This window comes from Bos indicus, chromosome 10 (assembly GCF_029378745.1).
Source record: "Bos indicus isolate NIAB-ARS_2022 breed Sahiwal x Tharparkar chromosome 10, NIAB-ARS_B.indTharparkar_mat_pri_1.0, whole genome shotgun sequence".
NCBI lineage: Eukaryota > Metazoa > Chordata > Mammalia > Artiodactyla > Bovidae > Bos > Bos indicus.
The window spans coordinates 43504038-43519498 of NC_091769.1; the positions used below are offsets into that span (position 1 = coordinate 43504038).

At 44.6% G+C, this 15461-nt stretch overlaps 1 protein-coding gene across 9 annotated transcripts in view; it reads right to left on the minus strand.

Moving 5' to 3' along the window:
* Positions 1-14876, minus strand: part of NIN (ninein) — a 107738-nt gene extending 92862 nt beyond the window's left edge. For all 9 annotated transcript variants that reach the window (XR_011568821.1, XR_011568820.1, XM_019968656.2 and 6 more), the window contains exons 1-3: positions 14740-14876; positions 14196-14248; positions 5251-5454 (exon numbers count right to left, since the gene is read on the minus strand). Coding sequence is in view for 7 of the 9 variants with exons in the window: in XM_019968656.2 (XP_019824215.2) it covers positions 5251-5433 (183 nt within the window). In the remaining 2 variants the exon portion in view is untranslated. The remainder of the gene's footprint in view (positions 1-5250; positions 5455-14195; positions 14249-14739) is intronic.
* Positions 14877-15461: the final 585 nt, after the last annotated feature.

Here is a 15461-nt window from a genome sequence, read left to right on the forward strand (position 1 = left end):
ACAAGCCACCGCCACTCAAGAGAGTTGCTAGCGATTCCATTCTCCACTTGAATGAGCTTTCTCAGAAAACCATTCCTGGGAAATCATCATATATTAAAAACCTACTCTCAGTGTGTAAGGGATAGAGGAGGAGAGTGTACAGAGAGACACAGGACACAGTAGTTATCTACTTGCCTGGCTCCAAAATCAGCTTCTGACACACACAATCTAAGGCAACTTCATCACAATCTAATAAGGAGGATATTATTTTTTCCATTATACAGATGAAGAAACTGAGGCTCAAAGTATTTAAGATAACAGGTATACATGGCTAAAAAGCAGCAGGAATCAGTACCTGAATTCAGGTCTGATTCAAAGACTGCTTCTACAGCATATGGTCTCCATGTGGTAGGTGTGAGGGTGAGGGGTGGGAGGTGGAGGTCATGAGAGGTGGAAGGTGAGGGGTGGGAGGTGGGGGGTGAGGGCAAGTTGCAGGGGATGGAGAATGAGATCCATATCTGTATATGTGCAGTCTGAGGAGAGATGCATTCAAACTCAGGGACTGGAAAATCTGGGTTCCCATCTCAGCGCTGCTTCAAATGAGTTGCCTGACCTTGGACAAGTCATCATCTTTTTTCCAAGTTCTGGGTTCTAGGTTTCTCTGTCATACAGATGGACACTGAAGTGTAAAATCTGTGCTGGACACTGAAGAACTTTCAGTCCCCTCCATCCAAACAAGAAGCTACTCATAAAAGTATAAATGGAATACTGTAGAAACCTAATGACCATTCCAGATCATATCACTATTTTCTCTGGTGAGACTGACGGCCATTACTGAAACAGAGTAGGTAGGAAAGAACAGCTCTTCAGCACTTGCTCCTGCCTTTTGTTGAGAATGGAAGGTCCTTCCAACGGGCTTCCCTTTGCTCTTACTTTATCAGATTACTGCCTTGCGAGAGTCACAGTACGCAATACCAAAGGCTATTTTGCAGTGAGGTTGATAAGAAAGTATTAATAAAGAAAAGTAGCAAGTCTTGTAATCTCTTAATCAAGTCTTCTTGTCTATAAATGTGAATTATAGATCCTTAGGAGTTCAAATCAACCCCAGATGACATGGTTGTAAAGGAATGGAGTGATGGTTTACATAAAGTCGCAAGACCAAAATAGAACCAGAAAATATCCCTCAGAAGTACAAATTACCACCACCAGAAAGTACTGCCGTACTTCTGACCCACTTTTCAAGTGGTTAAAATGTGTATTGTTCCTGCTGTTCACTCACTAAGTTGTGTCTGACTTTTTGCAACCCCATGGACTGCAGCATGCCAAGCTCCTCCATCCTTCACTATCTCCTGGAGTTTGCTCAAATTCATGTCTGTTGAGTCGGTGATGCTATCTAACCATCTCATCCTCTGCCGCCCCAGTGAAAGAAATCTTAAAAAGCTCGATGAAGCAAACCAGCAGATCAACATATAAAATTAAACATGATGTTTATAAAAGAACTGCAGGCACTTGAAAATGAAAAGTGGGGAAACTGGGTGGAATTATACATTTGTACAGTTATCAAATTTTAATAGAAAAGTTCCAAAGTGCCTTTGATGACCAAAGTCCACATACGTCTGGCACTCTTTGGAGACCAGGGGTAAGTTCTGCTGCCATATGGTTTGTTCTGATTCTAGAGAGTGTCAAGGGTGTGAGATGCTAATTCTTTATCATCCACATTCATATTAAAGAGGACATCAGGGAAACTCAGGAGGCAGCTTGGTCTTAAAGTTAAAATGTTCCAGGAGGAAAAGAAAATGTATTTTTAAAACTGGAACTAACTAAAGGCTTCAACAAAAGCAAGGTAAATTATCATCTTTATGTTCTGATTTCTAATAAAGGAGGAGAGAGGTATGTGGAAACTCTTCATTTAAAAGACAATAAACAGGAAGTACCTACAACTGGAATCAACTGCTTGGATGAAAACCTGGTTAATAAGTGAGCTAATATGGTTCTCTTTCTTAAATGTTTGTAGCACTTACTCCCAGTACTATTCACCTACCAGGAATGTTACCTAATCAGTCCGTAAGTTCCTCAGTATCTTGAGGAATCCCTTGTCTTGGGGTCTGACCCGTCTGACAGGTGCTTACCTGATAACACAGATACAAGCAGAGCTCTTTTGATAATCTAGTAGGAAACGCCTACCAGCAATGTCCTCTTTCCTTTAAATCAGGGATCCACAATCTCTGGGCATGTCAAACACTTACAAGATAACTACCAAGTGCGTGCACGCTAAGTTGCTTCAGTCACGGACGACTCTTTGTGACCTTACAGACCATAGCCTGTCAGGCTCCTCTGTCCCTGGGATTCTCCAGGCAAGAATACTGGAGTGGGTCGCCATTTCCTCCTGCTGGGGATATTCCCAACCCAGGGACTGAACCTACGTCTCCTGGGTCTCCTGGATTGGCAGGCAGATTCTCTACCACAAGCGCCACCTGTGAAGCCCACCCACCGTGGTCAGGGGAACAAGACTTCAAGTTATAAAGCAAGAGCAAAGAGGGCAATCTGAGGGCCAATTAATAAAGTATATAGAAATGGCAAGTTGATTTAAGTTAGTTTCCTTAATAACGGTCAAAAGAAACATTAGGCTTAAAAAAAAAAAAGAACAAGAAGTTACAAAAGATGGATCTTAAGATAAAAAATAAACAGATAATATTCATATTCTTAGGTGAGGGGGGAAATGTTTTTACCATATTTCTTTTTCAAGAAAAAAGATTAAATCAGCCTAATACCAAAGGAGGTACAACTTATTTACTTTGTTTTGTTTAAAAATTATACTTGGAATTCTCTGGCGATTCAGTGGGGAGGACTCTGCACTTTCACGGTCAAGAGCCTGGGTTCAATCCCTGATCAGGATACTAAGATCCTGCAAGTCAGGCAGTGCAGCCAAAAAAAAGGAGTAAATGCGTCAGTTCTTTAAAAAAGAAATTATATTTGTTATGATATAAAAGACAAAACTAAAACCACGAGCATGCAGGAAGCTGGATATTAATGTACTCAAAAGCCAATTTAATGGAAAAGTTTACAATAAACATAAGTTGCACCCATACCAAAAGGCCATTTGAGTGCTGACATATGGGACACATACAATACACATTTGTCAAATTAATGAATAGAGGAATATATAGAGGTTTGTCATGCTATTATTCTTTCTCCTTTTTTATTAAGCCACACTGCTAACTCTGACATAGTTTTCTATAAATACCATCTAAAGAGAGGGAAGATGCTGGCATTAGAAACAATTATAATATTATAATTCTACAACTTATGATCTGTATTTAATATATCATGATGGTAGAACTTAGAATTCTCCAGTGAAGTCTAAGGAATTTTTTTCCTTACAATTTAAAATTGTAGACCATATAGAGTATCTTAACAGCATATGGCGCAGTTTATGTGATCATCTGAGAATAATTCAGTTTCATAAAAAATGCAAATTTAACAGTAGTGCATTAATTCATGCCAACTCTGCTCTCAAGACAACCACCAGGGACCTTCCCCATGAAATCAATATGCATACATCTATTTAACTTTTATCACTGGATAAGTAAATATCACACTACAGACCACTTAGGTATTCATTATTCACAGGCCAAGAGCAAATTTAAAAGTGGGTTGGTAGTGTCAAGTTGTTAACGAATCAATCAATAACTGGCCCACTGCTTTAGTCTGCCAAATGAGGGCAAAGACGCACAACATCTGGAGAGTGGGCTGTCAGTCTGCTGCCAAGGAGCAATCTGTTTACAGCAGAGGGTTCTGTGTTTCACTGGCTCTCAAGGAAACCCAAAGTCATATTCTGTCTTCTCTGGCTTTAAGAAGCATGATACTATCCCTCAGATACCAAAGGACTCAGATCCCTAAGAACCACAGTGGGAAATGAGATTCTGTTGGCTTCCAATAGTGTCTGAGATGGAGAAAAAAACAAGAAAATAGTTGAATGCCTTATACGATGAGGAGCAAGTGGTTTAATTCTCAAAGCTCCCATTTTGGTTGCTTTCAAAGCAAGATTTTTGCCTTTTTTTTTTTTTTTTTTTTTAGGGATCACATGTATTTATAAGCAGCTAATCCTCCCCCAAAGTTACCAAAAATGGTTTCACTTTTGCAAAAACCTCATCCTTTCTTTAAGTATGAGTCCTGTTAGATGCCACCTTCATGGTGCCAAGCCCCTCAAGAACATCATCCCCTGTACATTAACTTCAGGATGCTCACCACTCCTATTTCCCATCACAGAGAGCCAATACACTGCCCAGTGTCTGAGGTCACCTGCCCAATGTTTCAGTTAAGAGCGAAAATGAAATAAAGAAAAGGAAGTTTGGTCACTAGAATAAAGCTGAGCTTCACAGTTGCTTCCTCGATTTATACCATGTGATAAAAACAAACATCTACAAAGTGTCAGCAATGGCAGCAACAGAGCTCAAAAAGTACTGCCCATTTTTCCTTCTTACCCATTCAAAAAACCAATAGCAAGATTCAACCCAAAGCCAAACAAATGATGCTTTCAATTTTAATTATGAGAATTGAAGACACTAGCAGGTCATGACATCCTTCCCACTAATAGCAGAGGAAACCCTTTTCGGCTCTTACTCATCTCTGTGACCTGATCTACAGGGAGAACATGACTATTTGTTCCCATAGGTAAAACTTAACATCAGCACATATGCACAGCCCTGCTGGAAGCAAGTCATGCTGGGTTTTAAATGAATCTGCACAGTATTTATTTACCTTCCTGTCTTATTTCCTGGGTAAAAGGTTTAATTAATACTTTATTCTACAAACAGTCCTCACAAGAAAGAGCTTTATGTTTATACTTTATAAACATCCTAACAGTGAGCTGCTCTTCCTGGGACGGCAGTTTTCTCCCTGTAAGTTCCTTCACTTCAGTGGAAATCTCAGCCCCCTCCCTTGATGAGTGTGGAGTCCATAAAATGCACCACAAAGAGTTGGAAAACATCTTCGGTACCTTTTTCTCTTCTCATCTAAGATGCTCAGTGTACACTTTCGCTCCAGAGCACAAATTAAAGCAGGCCCTGGTCACCGCAGCAAACTGCACTGCTGTGTGGCTTCCACTCTATTCCCTACCTCCCGCCCCCCGCTGTTTATCAGGTTAACAGCTAAGAGCACACACGGACTGAATGTTAGAAACAAGTTGCAGCGCCTGTGGTTTGCTCCACACCCCTTCCCCCCACAGAAACCGCACCCACTTCCCACCGCCCGCCTCTCCGCGGGCCTTACCCGGCCCAGGAGGTTGTCCTGAAGCAGCGTCTCCTGCAGCACTGGGGCCACCTCCTCCAAGCTCAACATGTGGCAGAGGTCGGTGAGTTCCTCCTGTCCCAGGGACCCGGTGCCCGTCGTGTCAAAACTGTCAAACAGCTCCTTGAGTCGGGCCTCATGCTGGTCCTGCTCTGCCTCATCCATCCCATCGCCCGCAGCGCTCACCTGCACGGGACAGAGACAAGGCCTGATCATGGCAGCGCTGGAGTCCTGCCGCCCCTTACACGCTGCCCCCACACTTGCCAGTCCCTTGGGAATGCTGGGTGTGTCCTGGGCCCCTTGTTTTGGTCAATCGGGGCCTTGTGATGGTCAGCGGGGGAGGGAGGTAACACTGCACACCTCCCAGTGAAGCCTCTGGGCCTCCAGGCCAGGCCAGGGGAGTTCCCGCACACACTCACACCAGGTGCATACCCACGAGGTTGGGTCCTGGCAGGGTCACCAGAAGGAAGGAGTCTCCTGGGCAGAAAGGCGTCTTTCTCTCCTGCCCAGCCTCAGGCAGGCAGCCAGTGTGTCAAACGCAAGACTGAGAGTGGTCAGGACTCAGAGAAGGTGAAAAGCCACTCCTGCCATCCAGTCCTTCCAAATGAAGTGACTGTTAGTGACAACAGAGCTCCATGCGATACAGCAAGCTCCAGAAGACCTGCCAGATGTTGCCATCTGCCAAACTGTTTCTCTCCATCCAGCCTAGCTGCCCCTCTTTGTAGTCAGACCAGAGGGCTGCAGCAAAGAGGCACTGGGTGATCATGTCTGATACAAAACCGCCCCTGCTTACGTGAGACCAAATGCCTGTTACATGAGTTCCTCAAAAATGGCAACTCAATTAACTTCACTGCTGCAGTTACGCGAGGTGTGACCGGAAGAGTATTCCCTGAAGCTTGCTTTAGCCCCAGGGAGCTTTAGGTAAGGCCTAGTTGCCTAGAGAAAGAGGAAAACACCACTTCAGCCTTTTAGAAAGACAGTGAGATTCGAAAGAACCATAGACCGCAAGTGAATCATGCAGAATCTTAGGACCCTCTACAATCTAGACCATCTCACCTCTGTACTCCTGGTGAAGAGGTTTTCCATCTCTCTGACCCACCCCAATTCCAGCCTTTCCATTTTTCCATCTTTCACAGGATTCATGAAAACACAGAGTTATTGATAACTCTCAGAATCATTTTTGTTAAAATATATATCGTAAAATTCTAGGTCCCTTCCAGTTGAAGAAGGAAATTTGGTTTTTTGCTTGCATAATCATTCACTTCTATTGTGTTGGGATTTCCAGTGAAAGCCTGAAACATTTGCCTCTGAAGGTACCTTCACCATGACGCAATGGAAGCCAAACATGACAGGCATAATACCCTTGAGAGGGTGACCTCAGCCATCTCAAAAACGACTTGTAGCATTAGCCCCTTGACTATAAAAAGCACCCTAAAAAAGTAAATAAATAAAAAAAAGTATTTATCTTGCCAATATAATTTTTCTTGGGATAAAAAAGATAACACGGAATCCACTCTATTAGCAGAATTTTGAGTGTGTGGTACCGTATTGTTCACTATATATGCAGTTATCCAGCAGCTCTCTAGAACTTTTCCATCTTGCATGACGGAAACTCTGCACTCACTCCCCAGTAACCCTCTATGTCTACTCTGCTAGCCCGTGGCACACCAATATTCTACTTTTAAAAGCATACATTTAAGTAAAACAAGTCCTGGATCAGAAAACTGTAATTTAGAGGCAATGTTATAGGGCAGATCTTTACAATCACGGGGACCACACACATTAAGATGTTGTACACAGCCAGACCTGAAAATAAACAAGCCTTCCAGAACACATCAGTGCTGCTCTAGGCTGGGTTGCCTTCTTTCCTCAGACAACTGTTCAAAACATGACAAGCTAACATAGAGCGAACGACCATCCCAAGGGTCTCAGCAGAACTGAGTGAACTCAGAAGATGGATCAAACAGCTAGGCTGCTCATTAAAGGGATAGAGGTAATGTTCAGCTGCAGGCTCCTGGTCTCCAAGGTCTCCTCTCCTAATTATCAGTTTCTCTATTATGGTGCTGCTAGCTCTGGCTGCCTTCCCAGGGTTGGTCTGTTGGCTTAACTAATCACCACGTAAATGTTTACAAAATAACTTGAGAGTGTGACATAAACATCAAAACACCAGAAAGGAACAACCAAGGTGTTAGGCAAAGCTATAACCCACTCCAGTATTCTTGCCTGGAAAATCCCATGGACAGAGGAGCCTTGCGGACTACAGTCCATGGGGCTGCAAAAGAGCTGGACACCACTGAGCACAAAAGTCAGGAATTTAGACAATGCCAAGGCTTGGCTAATGAAATTCACTTAGCGTCTGCCCATCTCACCATCAACTAAGATCTGTTGAGAATCCCCAAGATGCTCTGGGATTTTCAAGGCTGTCATAGCTCTCAGACTTAGTCTCTGCGTTTTATAGTCCCCTGGGCTAGAATTTTAAAAAATTTATTTATTTTTAATTTTTTTGGACATCTTTTTTTATCCTAAGAAAAATTATATTGGCAAGATACACTTTTTTTTTAAAGGTGCTGCTTTCTGTAGTCGAGGGGCTAGTTCCCGTGGCACATGGGGTCTCAGTTCCCCAAGCAGGGATTGAACCCAAGAGCCCTGCAGTGGAAGTGTGGAGTCTTAACCACTGAACTGCCAGGGAAGTCCCTAGGCTAGAATCTGATCAACTTCATAAAAGTTAGACTATTCTGCTTCTTCCTGATTTTGCATATTTTTTTAAAATGCAAAAGTGAAAGAACTCTAACACTTCCCCTTTTAAAAATTACTTTTAAGGGCTGGAAACTTGTCTATCTAAACCAATGAAAGAGGACCATAAAAACCACAACAGTTATGTGTATTTGAGTATATTCACCCACTGGCAACTGTAACCATATTTGTTTTCTAGTCTGTGAGTCTGTTTCTGTTTTGTAAATAAATTCATTTGTACTTCAATTTAAAAAGAAAAAACACCTCACAATGTACTAAGAAGTCTCAATCTTATTCATGGCTTTGAACCTGATAAACTACCATATCCTGCTCTTTACAAGGCCATTGGATTTTCACTAATTCAAACCTTTCATCTCATAGCAATTCTCCTTTTTTATCTCTTTATTTCATCTCCCTCCTTCCCAAGAACTGTGCTCCGTAAAACATTCTTTAGACTTAACAGGAAAAACAGCCCCCCCCTTGCAGAACAAATGATCATATGGAAACATCCAAAAGATGTTACATATGGTGACAAGTTGTCAGTACTCTTCTGGCACAAAAGGGGTTTTTACTGGTGGATATTATTCCCCAAATGTTCATCCGTTATTTCATGTGCAAGAATTATTTTTCTCCTCATTTGGCAGAATTTTCTTTAACAGCAAGGTCCATGATTTCAGTTTCTTTTCTAGCTTCCCAATGCTTCGTACAGTCTATTCTTCATACCAGGGACTCAGTAAACATCATGGAGTTAGTATACGAGATACCTTGCAAGGAAACTTACCCTGAATGAACATTATAGAAATCAGCATACGAAGACTTTGAAACACCTATTTCTTTCACAAGAAGACATAACCAAGCATAAGTTGAAGGCAAGCACTCACTGTCAAACTGCGCCATGGAGACCATCTTAAGTTTGATTCTACAAGTTAGTAATTAAGGATTCACAAACTTCAGCTGCATTTTGTTGTTGCTACAGAATATGATTTTGGAGGAAAATCTGTTAAAATACTTTCCCAAGTTCCCTTGTCTAGAGAATGAGAATAATAATACCCAGCTGGAAGGTTGTTTTGAGTGTTAAATATGGCAAGCAAGAGCAGCTAATCCCAGAGGAAATTGGTACAAACAACCAAGAAAATACCTGCAATTTACAAAGGAGAGGTAAACTGAAGAGGAGTAACTTATATACATCAACCAGCCATAGTCCTGACTTCCAAATATCAAAACAGGAGCTGTGGAATACTCTAGAAAGCAAGAACAGGTGGGGGGCGTATTATGCATATAAGCAATATCATATTACTAAATGGTAACAGCAGTAGGTAATGTTCAGGGCATCCTCAATTTTCAAAGGCAGATTCTTGATAAATTTAATGTCAAACAAAAGCAGAAAGGCTGAACTATAGTTGAGAGCTCAGAAGACTTTTTGTTTTTCTTTTTAACTTCTGAGAATTTACTATAAGTCTGGCCCATGCTGAGTACTTCACATAAATGATCTCATTTAATCCTCCTAATTCTTTAAAGTAGCTATCATATTCCCATTTAATATGTAGAACTGGGGCCTGGCAAAGTCAAGCTACTTGTCCGATGATTTAACACTAAAAATGGCCATGGGCCCAGGACTTGAACTCTGGTATGACTAAATTATACTATCTGTCAACCTTACACATGCACACAGAGCACACGAATGGGACCTCTGGTACAGTACCATTGACAAATCTCTCATCTCCACTTTCATGTATTAACCAGCTGTATGGAACCAAGCACCAGAAACCATCATATAATACCTGGTGGCCACAGACTCCTCCAAATTGGAATGAGGAGGAATGGGGTGCCTTCCTCCCTACATCCTTTGATTCATTTATTGAATAACTATGGGTTAGATAGCATCACCAACTCAATGGATATGAATCTGAGCAAACTCTGGGAGATAGTGAAGCCTGGCGTACTGCAGTCCAAGGGGTCACAGAGAGTCAGGTACAATTTAGCGACTGAATACCACCAACCACATAGCCCATGAGGCTCTAAGGATGCACAGACTAAGCATTCTCTATTTTCTAAAGGAGCTTTGGGATTTATGGCAAAGAAGAAATACATTTTTACACAAAATGTTCACTGTGTCTTCAATAACGGGCGTAGTCCAGAAACAGATAATTGTTAACACTTAAGTATGTCTAATCTGTGTAATTCAATGCTTTCCAGAGTGAGAGCCCAGCTGACACTCATCAGTGACAGGAATCTTACTTAGAGATGAAGGAAGTTGGGTTTTGAGTAATAAATCATCCCTCAAATTTCCAAGGACAATTTCAGTTTTACAAAGGCTGCCACAAGCCTGGACCTCTACCATATACTTTTTCAATCAAATTGCCAGAAACCTTATGACACCTTTAGAATTAAACAGCCAGTGTGGGTAATACTTTGGAGTTCTAACCAGGGATGGTTAAATAAGAGGCAGATGCATCAAGCTATTAATCATAACATTTACCACCCAACAACCACCTAAAATGAGAGCGATTCAGAGCATTTTCCTTCCAAATAACTCAAAACAAGGCTGCCAGGATGTGCTGTCCCTGATAGGGATGTCCATCAGAGACCGCTGTCACTGTGCTCCCCTCGGCAACCCCAGCTGATGAAATCACAGTGCCGTCTGGGATTGGAAAAGAGTGAGGTGGAGGTGCGGGTGGGACAATGAAGTCCCTAATATAAGGCCAGCATGAAGTAGAGCCGTGAACTTGTGAACTTTCCAGCATCCAAGGTATAGAAAGGAGCTTGTAAGAATGGCAGACCAGCCAAAGGGAATGTCTGCTCTGGCCAAAAGGATGAAAAGGGGACAAAGTCTGGCAAGAGAAAACCAAATAATAAATGAGCACAATGCCAGAGTCCCTAGCCCAGGCCTTTTATTTCGCCTCCAGATGGTTCAGCAGCTGAACAGCTACAAGGAATGTCTGGATGGCCCTCTTGGCTCAGCAGCTTTCCGAGTATCATAATAGATGCTTTTGGATCTGTGTTCAGACATAGCTGTTGGGGGTCCATAGCCCAGGCAGTGACCACTAAGTGACCAATTTAGTTATTTTATAACTAAAGTGATGAACATAGACCAGCTCTGCTTTGGCTAAGCTTTTCATTCATGCCTTTTGCTTTCACTGTTTGCCACATCAGAGCCTCATAATACCAATGGTCAAACTAGAATGCTTCTTTTTCTTCACTCTTTTCTGCAAACACTTTAATTTGTTGCAAAGATTTCCATTTTGGACCAATTTCAGCATAAAATGACACAGTGATAAGAATAAATTTAAGTTTAGCAGAAGCTTAACAGAAAAAGCAATGCGCCCCCATCCCCCATTTATGTATTGATGTAGAATATTTCTGCCAAAAACTGCTGCTCATCAAACCTATTACTGTCAGAGAGTCTCCTCTCAGCTCGGATAGCACCTCACTTCTAGCTGGATACTAAAAGCAGAAGAGTATCAGCAAGAATAAAATCGGAATGTAAAAATATAACACAAAAACTTAAATGTCACCACAGAGTGGAAAAAATCACATTAAATTTGAAAGAAAATAACAAACTTTGCTAACTACAATTAAAAAAAAAATTAACTAAGGATATCCCACTAGCATTTATTCTAAAACATAACAGTCTTTCGTATTTTACTTTGCTGAAATGATGTAACAAACCCAAGCTTTTGTTAAACCTAGTAGCTAGGTGGATTACCCAATCAAGTCTTAACTCAGGATGGCTGGAGGAATAAAATCATTAGCCTGGCACAGGGTAGCTTCAATAACCTGTAATCAGCTACTAAGTAAAATTTCAGAAGTAGAAAACAGAGGTTCATGTTTGTTACTCCCCTAAAAGAGATAGCTTGTAACAACGTTCACTCCTTGAGCCACTTTTATTTAAATTAATTTAGAATGTCTGCAGCTCTGACTATGGCTCCCTGGAGTATAGCCTCATTTTGTTCTTGTCTTCTCCTATCTATAAACAATATTTTCCTAGCTTTGTTTTTTAAGTGAGCATTAGATCATAAATAGTTTGTAATTTTTCCATCTAAAAGCTTGAATGGTTAATTGCTGTTATGAACTGCAATAAAAAAATGTCCTGATTTCAAATAAAGTTGCTCATTCGCATATTCCCATCTTTCAAATTTATATTTTATTTGTGAATAGGACAAAAATATCTTCTTGCAAGCTTCAGTAAATCTCTCCACAAGCCCCTGCCCAACAGATGTAAGTTCAATAGCCAGAATTCAAACCACATAATTTATTGGCTTACAAATGAATTGACATCTATAAAAATAAACCTCCTGAAGAGGCTGCAGGCTGATTGAGTCATTCTAAAATGCTCTGACTAAATATGCCAACCCTTTATCAGTATAAGACTGATAAAATGTATTTTCATTATCAACATAAAACAGAAGCATCAAGATTGGGGAAATGTTAGTTTAGAAAGTCATTTGCAGTGACATTTAAAACAATTTATGTGAATAACATTTGACTTATGATAAAAATGTTGCCTATTAAGACTGGCTGTTCAAAATTCATTGGCGCCCTATTCTCCACCTCTGTGACAGTTAACATCTTTTGATAGTAAGGCTCATCACATATCTAAAATGAAAAAAGAACAAGAAAAAAGACACCCATGGAATTCTGAGCAAGTGCCTTATTATAAAAATGACTGATCCTGACATTTGACTGCAAAGACCATGCCTGTGATGGCTCCCTATAAAGCCTCTTCCTGCCTTGGCAATACCTTTGCTGATGTCCAATCCATCTGGAACATCTGTAACTCCTACCCTTTACCTACACTGCAATTCAGAGTGCTTTCCTCTAAGGAATCACCAGAAACCAGCTGAAAATAAACAAATCTGCCAAGAAACTCCCCAGCAGTTCACTTCACCTCTCTGAGGACACTGACAACAGCTGAGGAGACCACAATAAACTGTTTTGTCAGCCAGCCTGTCATGTCACTGTTACAAACAGTCTGGGAATTTTCACAGCCCTCTTCAACTCAAGAGCAAAACCTGCCAATATTTCAGGTCAATTACCAACACGCTAGCCACCAAAGAAGACTCAAAATTAAACTGACACTGAAACAAACAAATATGTCCTTGCAGACTGTCAAGCCTCAGGAAACAAGTAAACACATAAATTTATGTTAATATATTTTAGACTGAGAACCCTCCCTGGTCTCAGAAGCTTAGCCTGAGAGCCTCTGTGGACTTTATTGGGATTCTAATCCTAAAAAAGCTATCACCTCAGTCACAACAGACAATGACGGTGATTGATTTTGATTTCACAAATCCAAGAGTTAATTTCTATGACAAGCATATGTCAGGAGTTCCTCGACACCAGGAAGGGATCTGCCCCAGTCAAGTAAAGAAAGCAGAAGATCCCATAATAGCTAAGCTGTCTAGAAACAAGGTACACGGTAGCACAATCTTTCCAGCTCGCATTTCATTTACACTTAAGCCTGGGTTTGTCAGGGTTGAGGCTGGGAAATCGCCCTTTCCTATCTCTCTCTTTCAACTTCACAGAGCGAGCTTTCAGCAGTAAACTGTCTCCATCAGCCTTGTCCTTTTGTCAGGGGCCGGTTTGGTAGCTGCAGAAGCCCACACTCTGGAACCCTGGAAGCTTCTCCGGCTACACTCCACACTTCATTCCGTGGGTCTGGCGGTCAAGGGTTTCAGGCAATAAACCGAGCGTCATTTTGTTCTTCCCGTTTTCTTAACAGTCGCACGGGGAAGTCTTTCTCTATGCACTGATCACTCACACCTTCTAAAATGCCCACTTTACTAAAGAGCTCTCCGCGACTCAGTCCAGACTAACACCTCGGGCTCCCCAAGGCAGGTTTCCCTTCAATTTCTCAGTCACAGAGCTGCTTGGGTGGCACAAGGCAACAGAACCACCACCCTTTCTGCTCCCTCCAGGATTCAGGTCCGCTCCTGGACCTGCACACAGTAGCCGCTTTCAGCCGGCGGTGCGGGCGGGGACCCTGCGGGGTGCGGAGGTGCCCAGCCCCGGCTGAGCTGCGGTGCCGGCGGAGGGCGAGGCGAGGGCGGAGCGCGGGTGCGCCGCCCAGGTGCCCCGCAACTCGTGATGCAGATGCGCCCCCGACCGCCTGCCTATCGCTACCCCCGGACACCTCGGGCACCCCATTGTGTCTCGAAGCAGCAGCTACCTAGGCCCCCGCTGTTCTCGCTTACCTTCTGTCGGCCACTCCGTTGCGCCCGCACAGCCGGCCGCTGCCTCCAGTGCTCTGCAAAGCGGGGAGGGACGCTTTGTTAGGGCTCCAGAAGCCGGACAATACTTCGCAGCCGGCGCCGGGGTTCCGGGCGGGCGTCCTTCAAAAGGACGCGAATGGGGACCAGAGCGAGCGTCATTTCCATATGTAAGGGGCCAGCACTCACAAAAGCCCGGCTCCCGGGGACTGCGGCGCGCATCCTCCGCGCCCGCCGACCCGCCCCCGCCGCCCGCGCTCCGGGACCGGCCCCTCCTCCGCCTCCCACGCCGCCCCCTCTCCGCCTGGTTCTCCGCTAACGCCCGGGTCCACCGGCCGCCTGGCCACCCGCTTCCTCGCTGCCGACAGCCACCATCCGGCCGCAGCCCCGGAGGGGGATCCCCAGCCTGTCCCGATGCCGGGGCTGCCCGGGCGCGCAGGGCCTCGCCGACGGCGCGGGGGCAGCACGAGGCCTCCAAGCACCCCCAGGCCGCGGGACTGGGGTCCCCGGGAGCCGGCTGCGCGCTTACCGCGTGCCGGAGCTCAGGCGCCCGGTGCCGCCGCGGGTGCCATGACCGCGGGGGCACTCGGGACTCGGAGGCGGCGGCGGCGGTGGCAGCTGGACGGCCGCACCCAGCGCGCTCGGCTCCGGGCTCTGCCGCGGCCACCCGAAGCCTTGGACGGCGGGGAGGAAGGGCCAGGCCCGCGCGGGGAGGAGGAGCCAGGGCGACGCCGGCCCGGGCGCGACTCCTCCTACGCGGCCCGCGCAGCTGGGGCCGCTGAGGGAGGAGCGCTGGGCACCGCCCGGGCCCTCTCGGAGTCAGTCCCCCACCCTCCTCCACGGGGACCGCTCCTCGTGCGGCCGAAGCCCGGAGGAGCTGGGTCCCGACCGCTCGGGCGGTCGCCGCGGAGATCTGAACTCTGAAAGTCCGGGGCTTGCTGGGACGCGGGTGGGGGAGGTCAGCGACCTGAAGTCGACCCTCTGCCCCTTCCTTCCTTGCAGAAACTCGTGCACACACCCCTCCGTGCCGAGGACACCTGGCCAGCAAAGTCTCCGGGTCGGGGAAAGGGCCCGCCTCCAGCCCGTGGAACCGTGAAATGGGGATTCAGGTGCCTTTTTTGCCCCAGGCGGCCTTGGATTTCTCGGCCCTCGAGCGCCCATTGGCGGTCATTAGAAGAGGGTCCCGGGAGGCTGAAGAGCTCCAGGCTTGACCCTGAACCCTACCAGTGAGTGCGACCCTCCAACCAATCT